This window comes from Vanacampus margaritifer, chromosome 13 (genome assembly GCF_051991255.1).
Source record: "Vanacampus margaritifer isolate UIUO_Vmar chromosome 13, RoL_Vmar_1.0, whole genome shotgun sequence".
In the NCBI taxonomy this organism is placed as follows: Eukaryota; Metazoa; Chordata; class Actinopteri; order Syngnathiformes; family Syngnathidae; genus Vanacampus; species Vanacampus margaritifer.
In genome coordinates this window covers 13,261,528-13,278,896 of record NC_135444.1, presented here as the reverse complement: position 1 = coordinate 13,278,896, position 17,369 = coordinate 13,261,528, and the positions used below count along the sequence as shown (strand labels likewise).

At 38.7% G+C, this 17,369-nt stretch overlaps 1 protein-coding gene across 10 annotated transcripts in view; it reads left to right on the top strand.

Annotated features, from left to right (window-relative positions):
* Window positions 1-17,369, top strand: part of elavl4 (ELAV like neuron-specific RNA binding protein 4) — a 115,659-nt gene that overhangs the window by 46,249 nt on the left and 52,041 nt on the right. For 8 of the 10 annotated variants that reach the window (XM_077584568.1, XM_077584573.1, XM_077584572.1 and 5 more), the window contains 2 exons: window positions 7,465-7,551; window positions 13,104-13,350. In XM_077584568.1, coding sequence (XP_077440694.1) covers window positions 7,465-7,551; window positions 13,104-13,350 — 334 coding nt within the window. The remainder of the gene's footprint in view (window positions 1-7,464; window positions 7,552-13,103; window positions 13,351-17,369) is intronic. The other 2 variants (XM_077584575.1, XM_077584577.1) reach the window with 1 other exon arrangement.

Genomic DNA, 17,369 nt, shown 5'->3' with positions numbered 1-17,369 from the left:
CCGATTTTGAATAACTGTGATCCCCAATATTGCAATTGCAATTTAATATGTGATTATATTTTCAAAGTTCACTTCACAAGTTTTGGGATTCCTTCCTCCTTATAAGTAGACACCGATTCCAAGTACAGATACCATAACATTTCCCCCAGAAAACAATGACAGATCATTTTAAAGAAAGTTCTCTATATGCCGATATAGCGTTTTTTCTTAAGATTATATGAAATGGATGGCAATTTTCTATTCTTTTACTAATTTCTAGTTCCTGATCGTAAAACGACCTGAAAAGGGCGGCAGATACTGTCGATATTGTTGCACCAATACCAGGTATCGGTACTCGCCCATCCCTATTTGTTATACACATTTGTTGTACATTATATATCAGGCATACGCTAAAATAAAAGCAAATGAATCATGAGTTAAAATATGAAAAACTTTATTTACCTCTCATTCACTCCCAGCCATTTTCACTGAAGCAACCTCCTTTGCTCTCGGCTGTTTTACTGGATTTTGACTGATTTTGCAAGCCCCACATAATATTGTGTTCTATTGCTATAAAAACATGGAACCTACTTAAAGAAATATAAGAGTCTCTTTTTTCTATCTATTTAGAAATGTGAGTAAATTAGCTTTTTTTTTTTCAACATGACGCTGGTTGATCTGTTTTGCTCTGCTGCCACCTGCTGGCCGTTTGTGTAATAACTACCATTTCTTCAACCGTTCTTTGCATTCGAGAGGCAAAGAAGGAAGGATTATTATTCACAAACCTCTTCAAAACACTGGCAAAAAGAGATAGTTGCAACATGGCCCTGGCTGATCTCTTATACTCTGCTCCCACCTGCTGGCCATTTTTGTAATTACTACCATTGCTTTAAGCGACCTCTTCGGGTCAGAGGCTGCATCAAAGCTGTATGCTCTAGTATTAGTAGTATAAAAAACTTTTTAAAAAATGTATAAATACGTTTTGGGGACCATGGCAATATTTAAAATAGAACATTTTTATATGTTTTTGGGAGCAAATGAGTTAAGCACTGAACTACTCTTGACACTAAATAAATAAATAAAATCTACATGTATGTAAAAATAGAAACCCTACCAATACCAAACAACCAAAATAAAGCATTTTTTTTTCAAAGCTTTTGTGATTTGAAAATTGTATTCAACTAAATTGCAATGTCAATTGAATTTGATTAGTTGTTTGGCGCTATTTTAAAATGAGGCTTAAAAATGGCTTAAAGTGTGTAATTGTATTATGGTTTTGTGTAGAGCCCCTGTGTGACTACTGTGAAAGCTCGATAAAAAGTTATGTTGAGTCTTTTTCTTGGAATCCAAATCAACAGCTCGTAACTTGGAAGACTCGTAAGTTGTGGCACTCGTAAGTCGAGGCGCCACTGGAAATGGCCCGCCCATTTTGAAACGACCATTTTAGGCGTTCGAATTCCACTCAATTTAAGCCGTGTTTGCTTCTTTTCTTGGAAAATAGTCCTTTTGCAATCAAACAGTCGCCCATCATACGGAAATCGCAATATCAGACGCAAGCCGGTGAGCCAAAAGTCTAGCGAGTCAGATGCTTTGCACGCTGGCTCCATTTTGTAGCTGCCAAGCAGTGTGTGTGTGTGTGTGTGTGTGTCAGCGGAGAGCTCCTGCAGCATCCTGTCTACTCTGCATTCTCCGCAGCCTCCATTCTTCCCAGCCAAGTCAGGCCGCATCGATTGTCTGAGCTTTGCGAGGCTAAAACAGAGGAGGAGAGCGAAGCTCGCACTGGCTCAGCACTCTCTGTAGTGCCGCCGCCGCTTGATGCTGTAAAAGCCGCAGTGGCGTGACAAAGGTCAAAATGAGATGAGATGACTTAGGAAATTGTTCACATAACTGTCCTAAGTGAAATATAGTTATGAGAGCGTATTGCATTAGAAGAGCGCTTTGGAAAAATGGACTCATAAACAGTAAAGCAGAGATAAGTTTGTTCCATTAGTATTTTTGACTGCCAGACAAATACAAATGTGCACTCCCTTCCCTTGCTGGAGGCAGATTGCAGCACCCAGACACCACCAGCCAGGACTCCAAGGAGACAGGAAGCACTTTTGCCGCATCAAATATTAATGGCCCTATAGAGTGTATTGATTATATAATAGGTTTTCCCAGCATCTGAGCACAGGCTGAAATGTACTCCCTGAATAATTGAAAATGTATCCATGAGCGGATTTCCATCTAAATGGTTGCTGAATGTAAATTGCGCCTTTATTTGAGATCTCATCCAAAAGATGCGTGCATGGAATGAACGCGAGGAGGGTGTGAATATGACGGATGAAGTTGCATGCCAGTGCGCGCGCGCGCGTGCGTGCGTGTGTGTGTGTACTGTTTGTTTTAACGAATGGTTGAGCATTGGCTATTGTCGCACGGGCTGATATTCCGCTCCGGCAAATGGAGGCTCACGTCCATCTGCTTGCTGCTTGTTACATGCGATCACCACGTGTGCAGACGCTGTGATGACGCTGCACTGTCTGCTTGTCGCGGCACGCATTGCCTCACCGCGCTGACATGGTATGTGAAGCGACAGCTTTGCAGAATGGGTGAAAAAAAAAAAAAGCTTTTGATGTTTCACCTCTGCCTAACGTTTCCTTCTTTCAGGGTAGCTTGTCGGCGTCGTATTTAATAGTTGGTCATTTTAACATGCAGGGTGTGCAGTAGGCTTTGTGATAGTTTTGGACATTATAGTGCATGTTTTGGTTTGTGATTGTTTTAGTTTGCGATTGTTGCATAGTTTGGCGTTTGAATCATTCTTTGCGACTAAAATGTGTAGCCAGTATTAACAGTTTTCGCATTTCTTTTTAGCACATCTGAATAACAAGCAATACAATATTACAGTGGAACCTCCTCCTAAGGTACAATTTTTCAAGACAATTTCAGGTCTGACATCTATGAAATCAGCTTATTGCGAACCTCTAGACCTCAACTCTACACATTTTGCTTCTGATGTGGCATTATGAGAGAGCAGACAAAAATATTCACTTATATTTTCGTACATTTAAAGCTGTAAAGCTATATGCTGCTCACTTAAAATGACTTTAGCCTCTTATGCTAGACGCTAGTTGGCAATTGATTAGTCAGTTGTTGTCGGCATTGTCGGTATTTTATCAAAGGCTGTTTGAGATTAATGTAACTACCAAACCCAAAATGTCAATTCAAAACTTTATTTGACAGGGACAATGCAGACAAACATAGTTACAAACATGCAGCTGATGTGATGCATATAGATATTATAGCTAGAGCTATAAACTGTTATAGTTAAAATGTGCATGTATCATCTTTATCAGATGCTTTATGCTTAAATCTGCAAAGTGTTTGTTTAATAAAATAATGTTTAAAACATTGCATTTACTTGTCTATGGGATCGCCAATTTTAGGCCTTTTCACTTTGTGATATTGGCAAGAATGTGATGTATATCAGCCATAATCCAAAAACAATCCAAAAAGCTACATTGGCTGTGCAATTAATCAAAATTTTATTACTATTTAAATTATTACCCTCCACAATTACAAAATCGGCATAATTGTAAACAAAAATAAAAGATTAATAATATTAAATTTGAGTTGTTTAAATTTGTGTATTTGCACCTTTTTTTTATTTTAAAATGAGAAAAAAAATGTTTCAATAAATCTTGTTTAATACAAAAGGAACTTGTATAATTATAGTGTTTCAAAGAAATTGATTTGTCTTAATATTTTTTACATGTTTAAACGTGTTCTTGTTTTGTACCAAACAGCAAATGATTGTCCTCATTGTGATTTCAATTATTATCAAATTAATTGTGATTAATATTTTCTTCATAATTGAGCAGCCCTAGCTACACAATAAACCATGATCATAAATAGAGATGGATCGATATCTTTTGTTCAGGGCCAATACCGAATATTAGTAGTCAAGTAGGCCGATAACCGATATTTGGAGCCGATATTCATAAAAGGAACACAAATTTAAATACAATTAAAAATGTCGGCATCAAAATAAAAAACAACTCATTCACTGCCAGCCATTTTCACTGAAGCAACCTCCTTCGCTCCCGGCTGTTTTACTGGATTTTGTCTGATTTGCCAAGGCCCACAGAATATTGTGTTCTATTGCTATAAAAAAATAGAACCTACCAAAAGAAAGATTAGTATCTCTTCTTTCATCGGGAAATCAGGTATATTTCTATCTGTTTCCGTTTTGCAGCAATTAGCATTAGAATATAACTAAGTTTCATCATTATTCACAAATCTATTTAGAATTGTGAGTAAATGAGCTTTTTTTTCACCATGACCCTGGTTGATCTCTTTTTCTCTGCTGCCCCTTGCTGGCCGTTTGTGTAATAACTACCATTTCTTCAACTGTTCTTTGCAGTTGAGAGGCAAAGGAGGAAGTTTCATCATTATTCACAAACCTGTTCAAAACAGTGGGCAAAAGAGCCTTTTTGCAACATGGCCCTGGTTGATCTCTTATACTCTGCTGCCACCTGCTGGCCGTTTTTGTAATAACTACCATTGCTTCAAGCGTTCACTTCAGTTCAGAGGCAGCATCAAAGCCTTCTGTATGCTGCAGCATAAAAAAAAAACATTAAAAAAAACGTATACATACGTTTTTGGGACCATGGTAATATTTAAACTAGAACGTATTTATACGTTTTTGGGAGCAAACGAGTTAAAGATACAAGCTCGAAACAATTTGTAAGCTGATCTGGATCGTTGATGCAGCGATTTTACTCTTCACTACGCTTCCTTTGATGACAAATTTTCCATTCCAGCCATGAATGTAAACAGGATGGAATGATCAAATCCATCGCTTTCCATAATCTGTCCGCCGACGCACCGACGCAGTTCAATGGCCCGCTACATTAGTATGCCACACGCTACTGTAGTTTCCACGTCACTTCTGGTCTGAAGCTGATACACAACTGAAACACATTATGAATCAATGCCATGTTTTCACTAGTGTTAGCAAATACAAATATATTCTTGCTATACTGCTTTAAAGTTCAAAACTAAAATTTTGGAGATTCAACTGCTACACTTTTTTTTTTGTTGTTACATTTGATAATTAAGCTAGCATAAAATGATATTTAATGGCCGAAGATGACAGATTAAATTGTTTGTACATCCGAGCTAATTTTTGACCAGCGACACTGGAGGTTCCACTGTACAAATGTTTCACTCATTAGTTTCATTGTCGGAATGGTTTTCATGTCTTGCGAAACCATTTTAAAATAATCAGTTTGACTGTATATACACAAGACAGTTTGAACCAGACTAAAACAAAGATGGCTCAATACTCTTATTTCACCTTGGACAACCACTGACCTATTTGTCCCGGTGGGTCCTCCTTCTTTTTGACACTCCATTCTCATTTCGACCTCCATTATGCATTCTCTGCCACGTTTACAAGACACATTGACAAGCGAACATGTGCAGTACAGACTCTGTCTTTCTCGCTCTCTATCTCTCTTTGACCTCATCTCTCCTTTTCTTTGAAGCATGGGAAGTGTCTTCCACATTACTCATCCTTTCCTTTTTCTTCTTCCTTCCAACTGATCGGCCGCTCCCTCTCCTCATCCCTCTGAAGGAGTAAATGAAAGCAGAGGTCATCCCGCCTCTCCTTCCCCTCTCCTGCTAAATTGGCTGCTAGTGGCACCCATAGCTGTAGGCATTAATGCCCCCCACCCGCTCGGCTCTTGAGAGCTGCTGAACAGACTTCCTGCTCATTTGTGACATTTCTGTGTCTTCAACCGCAGGCTTGTTTACCCGCGGATAGCAAGAGGGAAACCCTCATTATAAACTCATAAAGCCAAGGTCATTGCGGGGACCACACCAATGTACTGCTTGCTACACACACAATTAGTGTGTTGTTTTTTTCCCAGTCATTGTGGAGCTTCTTGAAATCCACGGCAACAGATGAACTCTGAGGCAATGCTATTACACTCCTTTTAGAGTCAGTCAGGGGATGACTACCAGTACATTTTCATTGATTTTTGTGTTTTTTATGGATGGATAAGTTTGGAAAAATAAGCTCAACAAAGGGTTGAGCGGAAACGGAGATTGTATGCCAGCTAATTTCTTGTGGAGAGTCTTTGAGAAGAATGAAAACTGTTATTGCTTCAAATGATCTAGTTTCATTTTCACTTAAGCCCATATCCCACTGAGGGATGAATGTTTGCGACTCTAGCAGATGTTGATTTCACGTCAGGGTTTGTTCAAGGGCGCAATGTTTCTTAAATGTTCTCATAACAGTCTTAATGGTTTTCTAAAGGTAATGTTGAGCATGTTGAAAATGTCCTTACGACAAGAAAGACCACTAAGACTGTTTAGGAATCCATTAAGACTGTTTAGGAAACCATTAAGACTGTTTAGAGAATGTTTAGGAAATGCTGCAACTTTGAACACAAAACAGTCTTAATGGTTTTCTAAAGGTAATGTTGAGCATGTTAAAAATTTCCTTGCGACAAGAAAGATCGCTCAGACAGTTGTGAATATATTAAGACTATTTAGGAAACCATTAAGACTATTAAGAGAACGTTTAGGAAATGCTGCAACTTTGAACAAGAAACAGTCTTAATGGGTTTTCTAAAGGTAATGTTGAGCATGTTAAAAAAATATTTGTGACAAGAAAGACCACTAAGACAGTTGGGAAACCATTAAGACTGTTTAGAGAATGTTTAGGAAATGCTGCGACTTTGAACAAAGCCTGACATGAACTCAACATTCAATAGTGTCGCAAATGTTTGCCCCTCAGTGTTATACGAGCTTTACTGTAATGTGCAGGTCGATGTCCCAATACGTTTTTACTATTACCACCATTTCTACTGAGCCATTTTTGTTTTAAAGGGGAAGTCAACCTTAAACATTTATTCACAGTAATATGTTATATGTGACCTCACTAGTCTAAACATGACATTCTCATTAACATTACATATGTGGAATAAGAGTTATGAAGCAAAAACCAGCCGTTTTTATCCATCTCAGGGGGCGGCCATTTTGCCACTTGCTGTCGACTGAAGATGACATCAATGTGTCTCAGGGCTCAGGCAACTACCAATCACAGCTCATCTGTTTTCTGAAGCAGAGCTGTTATTGGTTGCTACAACATTGATGAAGTGGCAAAATGGCCGCCCCCTGAAATTGATAAAAACGGCTGTATTTTGCTGCCTAACTCATATTCCACTAATACAATATTAACCAGAATACCATATTTAGACCAGTGAGGCTGCATAGAACATATTAATGTCAAAAACAATTTTTGGGGTTGACTTCCCTTTAATGGTTGAATGACTACATGGTTCTTGTGAGCTGCCATACCCCCACCCCCCTTCCTCTCACTTCCTCCCATCAAAAGAGCACCAAATTCCAAATGCTACCCTAAACAAAGTGCAAAGTGAGTGTATGATGCTGACGGTGGGCTGTGCATCCCTCCCTCCCTCCATGTGCTCCGCTCCATAGGGGTCGACAGAGACACAGTGGCGTCAGGCAGAGCTCCCGCAGCTCCAGGGCTGGGCAGAGAAGGGATTGCTGACACAGCCAAAGATGGTAAGGAGACTACTGCTGCTGCCAAATGGATGGCCCGGGCGTTTTACACAACCATCAAGTAATATGATCTGATATTCTATTGTGTTTACACAATTACACGCCAATAGTGATACTGCTGACTGACACAGTTGGAAAAAAAGCATGGATGGATGGATGAAGAGATGAAAGGAGTAGGATGTGATGGAGGATGGGACTTTTGTGACTGGATGAGTAAAAAGCAAAACAATGCCGCTAATGTCTATTACTTTTTCAGTTGAGTTAAATTGACTAATTTAAATGAAAATTGTCCTTATTATAAGACTGGCGTTATTAGAACCTATGCATCCATCGGTGCTGAGCGATTAATTGATGAAATAAATAAAATGTTTCTGGGTCAAGCTAATGTTTTTTTTTCTTAAAAAAAAAAAAGCCACTGTCGGACAACACTATGTCAATGTCAAACGTTAAGCAGAGCTGCATTTCGTCTCATTGGCTACACAGGATAGCATTAGCTGTCATTGTTAGCTTGTGATAAGAAGCACATAATTGATTGCTCAGTGAAGTTGTCAACACAGTGTGGGGTGTGTTTGGCGATATGTCCACTGTGTGCTCACGCTAATTGACGTGTAATTTTGCGGCTTGCTGGTGAAGTGCTGACTCCTTGAGGGAAAATGCAATCCTTGCTGGTGGCTTGCATGGGCTTCGCAGTTCTCTCTCACATTTTTAGACTCGGAGCTCAGCTCAACATGCAGCCGCCTTGCTCGTAAACCTCAAAACTGGCTAATTTCAGCAAGACAAAAATAGGGTGTGTGTGAAATGTGCTGTTTTCTTTTATCCTTGAGGTGTTTTGACAAAATCACTGCTATACCCATCCATTCATTTTCGACAGCACTTTCTTGCTTTTCCTAGTCCAACTGATTGCTAGACAATCACAGTTCACATATAAAGAAACTAGCATTCACACTCACATTCATACCTGTGGGCAAATATGTGTCTTCAATTAACCTAACGTAAATGTTTTTGGAACGTGAGAGGAAGCCGGAGTACCCAAAGAAAATCTACCCAAGCCGATTGAGCTGTTGTTACCGATTCCACTAGTTTTGATGTTGTGTTTAGTCCTAGTTTGGCAAAACGGTCATGAGCCAAAGCAGTCACAGCAGACATGTGTATCACCATTAGGCTATCTACCCACTCCAGCTCACTGTCAATCACAAGTCTAACATTGCTATTGTTAAATTGGTGATTGAGTGAGCGAGTCAGCTCGTGTATAGGCAGAACTTCCACTTAGATAAATATACAATCGTGATTTTGGTTTTGGCTTCTCACCATCCTGAGAATATTATAATCAAATGTGCCGTATGTGTATGCATCTTCCTGCCATGTACAAGACCCCTGAATGCACCGTGTTGCTAGCAGCAGGTGTGTGACATGTATGTTAGTCTGCCTTCCCTGAGCGTGCGTTAAGTTGTTTAACGACAACCTAGTTTCGTTTACTGTAAAACTAAACACACACCAAAAATAATCACACACATTGCATATTTTAAATGGAGACCTACTTTGTTTTTAGAAAAATCGCTAGTGCTAATGCCAGCAGTGAATGGAAGCGCCTATTGACTGGCTAATAGAAAAATAGCATCCAATTCTTAGAGTGAGATTCCTTCATATGATTCACACATAAACGCTGTCGTAACACATACAGAAAGGTAAGATAACAATAATCAAAGCAATATATATATACTTCCTAATCTGTGTATGAGTTATTTTAAGAAAGTTAAATTGACACTTTCTTCTTTTTTTCTTTTTAAATCTGAACACAATTGTGTATGTCGATGCATGCCCTGCACCACAGTGCCCCTAAGAGGCCATGGTGTGTATAGCAGGAACAACAGGTATTTATTTAATTATGCTTTTTTTTTTTATAGTATTATTTTACTTGTTAATAATGTACTTTCTGGTTCTTTTGAGTTGTAATCAAATTGAGTTTTAGTTCTTCAATAAATACAATGTTTTTAATTCTGTGAATAACCGTGTATGTTAATCGTGATTTCAGTATCAAAACAAACACATTTTCCAAATCGTCCAACCTACCTTTCAAATAACTAGTATGATTTTTTTGGGCGTACTTACTGTCAAGTCATTAATGAAATGCTATTACAATAAGTATCAAAATACAAACAGTATTTTGCCACAAAATAAATATTTTCAGACTTTTTTTTTTCCTTCTTTCTTTTTTTTGCCACATTGCAGAAAATCGCAAATAGAGGAGTTACTACAGAAAAAAAAAATCGAGGACAGGTGAATTTGTGAACGCCCCAATTGCAAATAGTAACTGGGGTCTACTGCATTTTATTTTTTTTTATGCATTGTAGCCTGAGCAGAAAAAGCTTCCTCAAAAGACTTCTATCTGAGAGGGTAGTTCGAGTATAGTCTACAGGATGTGCTTTAACTTCTGTCCACAGCTCTGAGCTCCGCTGTGGGTGATGAGGAGCAGCCAGCGTGTTAACTACAATGAAGTGGCATGCTAAGAACAGAAACGCTGGTGGGCATAGACATGCAGGGACATACAAATGTGCGCTCAGGCTTTGCTGGTCCCCGCTAATTGGAGGCAGCCATTTTGGTGGCCAAACTTCTGGAAAAGTGTCCCATCGAGTTGAAAGGCTGGGTTAGACTGGAGCCGCTCAGCAAGGGATGCAAACACATTTAATAATAAGGCCCTCTTCAGTCAACTGTGTTATGGTTACATACTGTTCTGGCGTTCTCCAATCCATACACACACACACACACACACACACTCCGTCACTCACACTGTGGCTGTCTTTGTTGTGGTAGAGAGACGAGCAGGGAAGGATACTGTCAAAAGAACCATTTGCATTCAGCTCTCATCTTGAGAGCTTTTAGACGTCTTTTTTCTCCCCTTTTTGCTGTGGGTTCAGGCCCATTGTTCTCTCCTTTTTCTGTGTGTGTGTACGTGCGTGTGTTTGTGTGTGTGTGTTCTAACTCACTCTGGGAACCAGTGCAGGCCCATAGTGTGTGTCTGTATGTGTGTGTGTTTGTGTGAACTGCATAATGAGAGGATGGCGGTAGTAGCAACATACTAAATGAAAATAAATGGGATTTTTAATGTCTTTGTAAAAAGTTAGATCCTTGACAATAAACAATCATATTAATCTGCTCCCAGTTATAATCATGCTGATAAAAAAAACACATATGGTCCCTTCTGCTCCAATTATAATTAACTACAGTTAATTACCATAATGTGTTTTATATGTGTATGAATAATGACTATTTATTTGTACAACAAATAGATAATAATTAAATAATATATACATATACAGTATATTAATGCTGTTCATCACAACTTGACAAATTAATTAAAAAATGAATTGATAGCACCTTTTTTGGTATATAATTAGCACACTTTTTTTGTTTGTTGTTTGGGTTATTCCAGAAATAGAAATAAAGTGGGTGTGCTTCTTTTACTGTCTACTTCCAAGTTCAGTCTGCCTGTGTGTACTTCAGAATAAAAATAGATGCACGCCTGAATGAGTAAACAGGGGCACCATCACACTGATGACGATAACAATAGTTTTGCATCTGCTAAAATCCGAATGGCATTTTAGTTTGACTTTTGGTATAATGTATTATGATTTAAAAAAAAAATAGTGTGTAATATGTTTTACTAGATTGTAGCTCAGAATGGGTGCATTCAGAAATCACAAAAGACTGCATGGAATAAGACAACTTTGTAACTGACGACTGACTGTCACTTCCAGTGCTAATGATGTATTGCTATGAAATGGACATATTCTGTACTTAACTCAACTCCTCAATTTGAGAACCTCTTCCTCCTTATTTGTCTAGGGAAGCGTCTTCCGAGCTGTCTTCCTCAGACACATTCACGCTTTATTTACAAATCGTATGCAAATGTGTGACTCCGCCCCTTACTCTGGGAGAGTAATATTCAACGACAGGTGACAAGTCTATTTAAAAACCCGTCAGAAGGCACTGGTGCAAAAGCAACCTACATCTTCCTCCCCCAATTTCTGACTCTCACTCCTCCCTCTTTTTTTTTTTAGCTTATTTTCACACACTTATGCAAGCTCACAGTTCCTCTGAGAACACTTTGATCCTGAGATGCTCTTCAAAACCTGAGAAGAAGAGTCTGAACTTTTCTGTGCCACAGCAGCAGCAGCAGCAGCTTAATGCAGTATTTGGTTAAAGGAGTGCCCCAGTTGCTAAAATGTAGAATACTTTGATCTTGATACACCTTTGAATCACAATCGTTTGGTCTAGGTCACGGGATATAATTGAAGTTATCGTGCCAAAATAGGGTACTGCTTTATAGAGTTATGTTTTTATTCATTGAACGGGTATCTTTTATCAATCAATCAATCAAAATTTATTTATATAGCACCTTTCATATATTAAAATGCTACTCAATGTGCTAAACAAGTAAAACACCCATAATACAATAAAAAGAAAAACACACACATACACAACAACAACAAAATATGGCGGGGCACAGAGAAACCATGTGAGGATAGGCACCTACAAAACACTGGAGCTAAAAACTAAAAGACAACAAAATAAAAATAAAAAAAATAATAATAATAATAAACAGAATAAAAGCCAAAAAACAAAGCTAAAAGAAGTTATGATAAAAGGAACTGGGAAATAAGAAAATAAATAAAATGGGTTAAAAAAGATGTAAATTACACAATATTGGTGCTAGGAGTGTAACAAAAAAGCGTTTTGAATCATAAAATAGGATTTGACTTAAATATGCACTATAAAAACAATTGGGTCAAAAATGACCTAATTGGAAAAAAATGAACGAATCCCCTTCTTGGGTCAATTTGACCCGGAGTTATTTTTGCACAAAAAAATGGGTAATTTTATGCAAAACAACCTCAAAAATTGGGTCACTTTGAACAAAATTTTTTTTTTAATGAAAGTTGGTTCAAATGGACCCAGGTAGCAGGTCGATCCCTTATTGACCCAACTGAATCAAATCATTCCAATTTCAAATATTTTGTGATACGTATCCAACCATCTTTTATTGGAGAGATATGCTGTATCTTTCAAGGAAATGCCACATTTACGGTGCTGACAAGTTCATTAATATTTATGTTAAATGACAACAGGAAACTCATCGCATCATACTTCATTGAACTCAGTCGTACTATATTGAATTGAACCATAATCCCGCTAAATCGAACCAAATGAAATTGTTGGACTTTAAAATCGAACCGTCCTTGAATCATATTGCACCGCATGTGTTAGATATGTATTGACTCCCTAATTGTAGCAAAATACTGTAAAAAATGTTGTTGCTATTTTTGTTGTAAAAAAAAATGTTTTAAGAACAGAAAATTTGCTAATTTCAATATTTGGCCATGTCGGGTATATAAACAGCAAATTCATATTGTCATAATCGGGTCTGTTTTTTTGTGTAAATAGAACAGAAAAAATATTTAAAATGTGTTTTTATTGCATTTATTAACCCAAAAACACAATCTAGACTAATGAATCCATCTTCTCTCCCTCTCTCTCTTCTTCCTCACCTCTCTCAGATCATCAGTAACATGGAGGCTCCGGTTTCAAACGGGCCAAGCGGAGGAGGCACCACAGCCAACGGGCCAACCACCAACAGCCGCGGCTGCCCCTCGCCCATGCAGACCGGGCCGACAAACGACGACAGCAAGACCAACCTCATTGTCAACTACCTGCCACAGAACATGACCCAGGAGGAGTTCCGCAGCCTCTTCGGTAGCATCGGAGAGATCGAATCCTGCAAACTGGTTCGCGACAAGATCACAGGTACGCAATGGAGACCGCAAGACCTCGCTCTGTACCATCTTTTTAGTATTTATTACTTTCATATGGAAAATATGGCCACAGCACATGTAAAACACATGGGATGTTTGTAAAAATGTTAACATCCAACAGTGGTTCTTAACCTGGGTTCACTCGGTTCGTTGAGTCTGTTTCAAGTGTTCTGTTCCATTCGCTGCCATTGACGGCTACAGGCGTCAAAAATTAATTTTAACTATTTCTATTAGTTTAACATTTTTTCCCACTTTTGTTAGCAAGAGTATGAAAACCTTGATTTTTTTTAATTGTACATTTAGAACAGATACAAATGTGTGATTAGTCGTGAGTTAACTAGTGAATTCATGTGATTAATTACAATAAAAAAATATAATCGCCTGACGCCCCTAATTTTTACTAATCTTTTTTTTTTTTAAATCACGTCAGGCGATTAAAATTTGTAATTGTAATTAATCGTATGACTTCAATAGTTAACTCACGATTAATCAAAATTTTTAGAAATATATAATAAATAAATTATGTTAGAAATGTACAATTAAAAACATTTTTCTAGGTTTTCATACTCTTGTTAACAAAAGTGGAAAAATGTTAAACTAATTGAAATAGTTAAAATGAATTTTTGACATATATAGCCGTCAATGGCAGGGAATGAGTTAAAGAAAGTGGTCGGACGAATATCAGTTCACATGTAGGCCTATGACGGAACGTATGGTGTTCCACAGGGTTCAATTCTAGGGCCTCTGCTCTTTTCACTGTATCATTAGTGGAGCACACTGAAGTGTCAATTACAAATAGTTTCCTCCCAAAACACCAAGCCAAAGTATTTCAAAAGTAGTTTTGTATTTGCTCCTATTTGCTCGATAAACAGTAAAGACACTGTTGACGCAGTAGACAGCTGCAGCGGTGGCTCTTGTAGCATCTCTGCTCTCAGTGTGCTTTCAAGCTCTGCGACTCAGCAATGCAGCAAAGTGCCACATGTTCTCCGGAGTTGTTTGAATTAAGCGGAACCTCCTGCCGCTAATCACGGCTGTAATCTCGTCGTGGTGGCAGTGTGGGTGGCCGTACAGCAGATGGATCATGGGAGGGGGTGGGTTGGGTGCATCTCTTGGATAATGCTCCATAATGGCTTTCATTTTAGATCCTACTTACTGACACTCCTCTTCTGATAATCTCATTAAAGAGCAAACAAGCAGCAGCAGCGATCACCAAACAGTGAGAGAGCAGGCGGGCAAACAAGACATCAACACTGGAATAAATATGTTGTGTGGATAAAATCACTGCATTTGATTCCCTCTAAAGTTACATTTTGGGAGCCATGACAAATATATCGTGGCCATTGACCAGAGAAGTCCAAGCCAAGTTTAGAGGATACTGTTTTTCCTCTTCAGAGTCATTTCCCTCTTTTGCCGTAATAGGCCACAAAATGGAGTCAGGCGCACTAGGATAATGGAGGCTGTTGTGTATCAAAATAACACTGGGATCCCGCACGCTGTTATCATCACCATGGTCTCCCTCTGCCCGATATCCCCCTTAGGTGGGATTTTCCAAGCAGCGAGGAAGCGGGCCAATGAAACTCAATTGTCGTAAATCTGCTCAAAACTGGCGAGTATTGTATACTACCTTGCTAACACTTGTTCATTTGCTAATACATTCAGCAAGACTTATTGGAGAATCACATTCAACAGAGCGTAGGATCAACACTGCTTAGTGATCAATAAAATAAGTTAGTGATCAATAAAATGCGTTTATTCCCACAATCCCCAATTACAATTGATTGAAAGGTAAGCGTGAGGAGTCTCTGTTGACGAAATGGGTGCAGTCAGTGAATGGGACGACAACAGCCTCTCTTTGTGAATATCGCGGCCATGTTTTGGGTTGAATAAAAAAATCAGGGGTGTCCGGCGATTAAAATTTGTAATCGTAATTTGTTATTCACGATTAATCGCAAATTTTAAATCTGTTCTAAATGTAAATGTTTACAAAATCTAAATGTTCACACTCTTAGAAATATGTGAAATATGCTTGGTCTTCCCGAGTTTCCTGTCAGCTCTGAAGATGGCAGCGTGGCGTGAGGCCTGGCTGGGCGGAGACATGAGCTCCACCTGTCACACTGGCTGACTTGAAGCGTTTGAAAAGCTACCTCTGGGTGTCTGGCTTTGCTCCCCACAACTTGCCCTGCCTGCTTACCTGCTGGCTTGTGTCTGCATAGTGTTCTCATAACACACCAGGGACAAGGAGGTTAATCTTTTATTTAATGCTACCTTACACGCAGCCCACACAGTTAAAGCCGCAGGCATTCACCTGTGAATGGGCTGTCTTTCCGCTTACTTTGAATGCAAATATGTCATAAAAAAGTGTGTCATTGTTTGAATTAGGTGTGCGCACTATGGTGGCTTTTCCAGTTGGAACACATTCAAGAGAAAGGGCATGACACTTTGACACACTGTCCACTTACTCTTGATACGTTTTTTTTTTCTTCTCGAGTTGCAAAACTGTCCAGTGCCTCCTTTGGTTGTAAAATCCCTCATAACTATATCAAGGAAAATCCTACAGAGACTGCATTGACGCACACTATTACTTTTTGGGCCAAAGCCAGCTGTCTGTTGAAGAAATAAAAACGTTTTCTTCATTTTACAATTGAAAAGAAAATCACTTTTTAAGCTGGAACTGGAATTGATTTTTTTTTTTTATATGGGGAGCAATTTATGCCAAATATTGTTTTTATGTCCACATGAAGGATGCCATCCTTAAGCACGCTTGATGAAACCCCCCTTTTTGCATACTACTGTAATCACCTTCAACGTATCACATTTATACAAGGAATCTGTTGAGCTGATGCAAATCGTAATGACACTGTAGCAAGCCAAGCAGATGTTGGCCATGAAAAATAAATAGACTGTGATGTCAGCTGCGGAACCGTTCGAGCCAGAGCTCCTCCACTGACAGGCGGCATGTGAAAACCTGCCGCCAACATAATTCTTATACACCAAAAACATTTCAGGTATACTGGATCCAACACAAGCACATCTCAGTAGTTCAAGCAGAGCATTTCCATTAAGCCCCGCCTTCACCAAGCCAAGTCTGTTATGGTACAAATGCAAAATAAATTCGGAATCATTTTTGGGCACACTTCAGTTAGCATAGCACCAAGCGTCCTAGAGAAGATTATTGTCCTGGACTGCTCGGGCTTTTTCCAGGTTCATGCTGTGCTCCCTCTTTAAGGAAGCAGAAGTTGTGCCTTGTTCTCCCACCCCTTCCATATTTTATCTTTTCTCATCTAAATAACTCGGGGCGCTGATAGCTTACCGTTCTGTCTCCCTCTGTTGGTCAATATTATTTTCATATTATTTTTTTGCATTTACATGCAATCAATATTCAGGTTAAGGTTAAAATGATGGTTTCTGAAATATTCGTTTACTTGCTTGAGGGGACAAATATACTCATGCATACGTATTTTGATCGAAACCGCGACACAGATAACATCATTGCGCATATAGACTTGCATCAAGGAGAGGATTTATGCAAAAAACAATTTTTGCACAAAAAAAATTAATAACTTAAGCAATTATTTTAAGAGGATGACGTAATGTGTATATATAAACACTGTGGCATTTTTGCCGTTGAAACAGAAAATAATGTGAAATTAACGCAGACGAATCAATGTATTCAAGTTGGGCTCATTTAACAAGTGGCAACGTAAGATGGCTGCCACGCATACAAGTAGTTCAAACCAAGATTCTTTTTGAATAGAGCATGCGTGGAACACAAACCAAAGTTCCGTTCAACGGGGGTACCCTGATATGTTATACGACCAACTATTCGGGGTTAGAAAATGGGCAACACAGGGGTCTTATTCAGGTTTTTAAAATCAGAAAGACAAATTCCTTGGCTAATAAAACTGATTCTGATTCTAAACGCTGACAGAGCTATTGTCGTCCTATCCACATGAGCTATTGAAACTATTAAAATCATGCGCTTTAGGCCCACCTCTAATGGGAAGTGTTTTT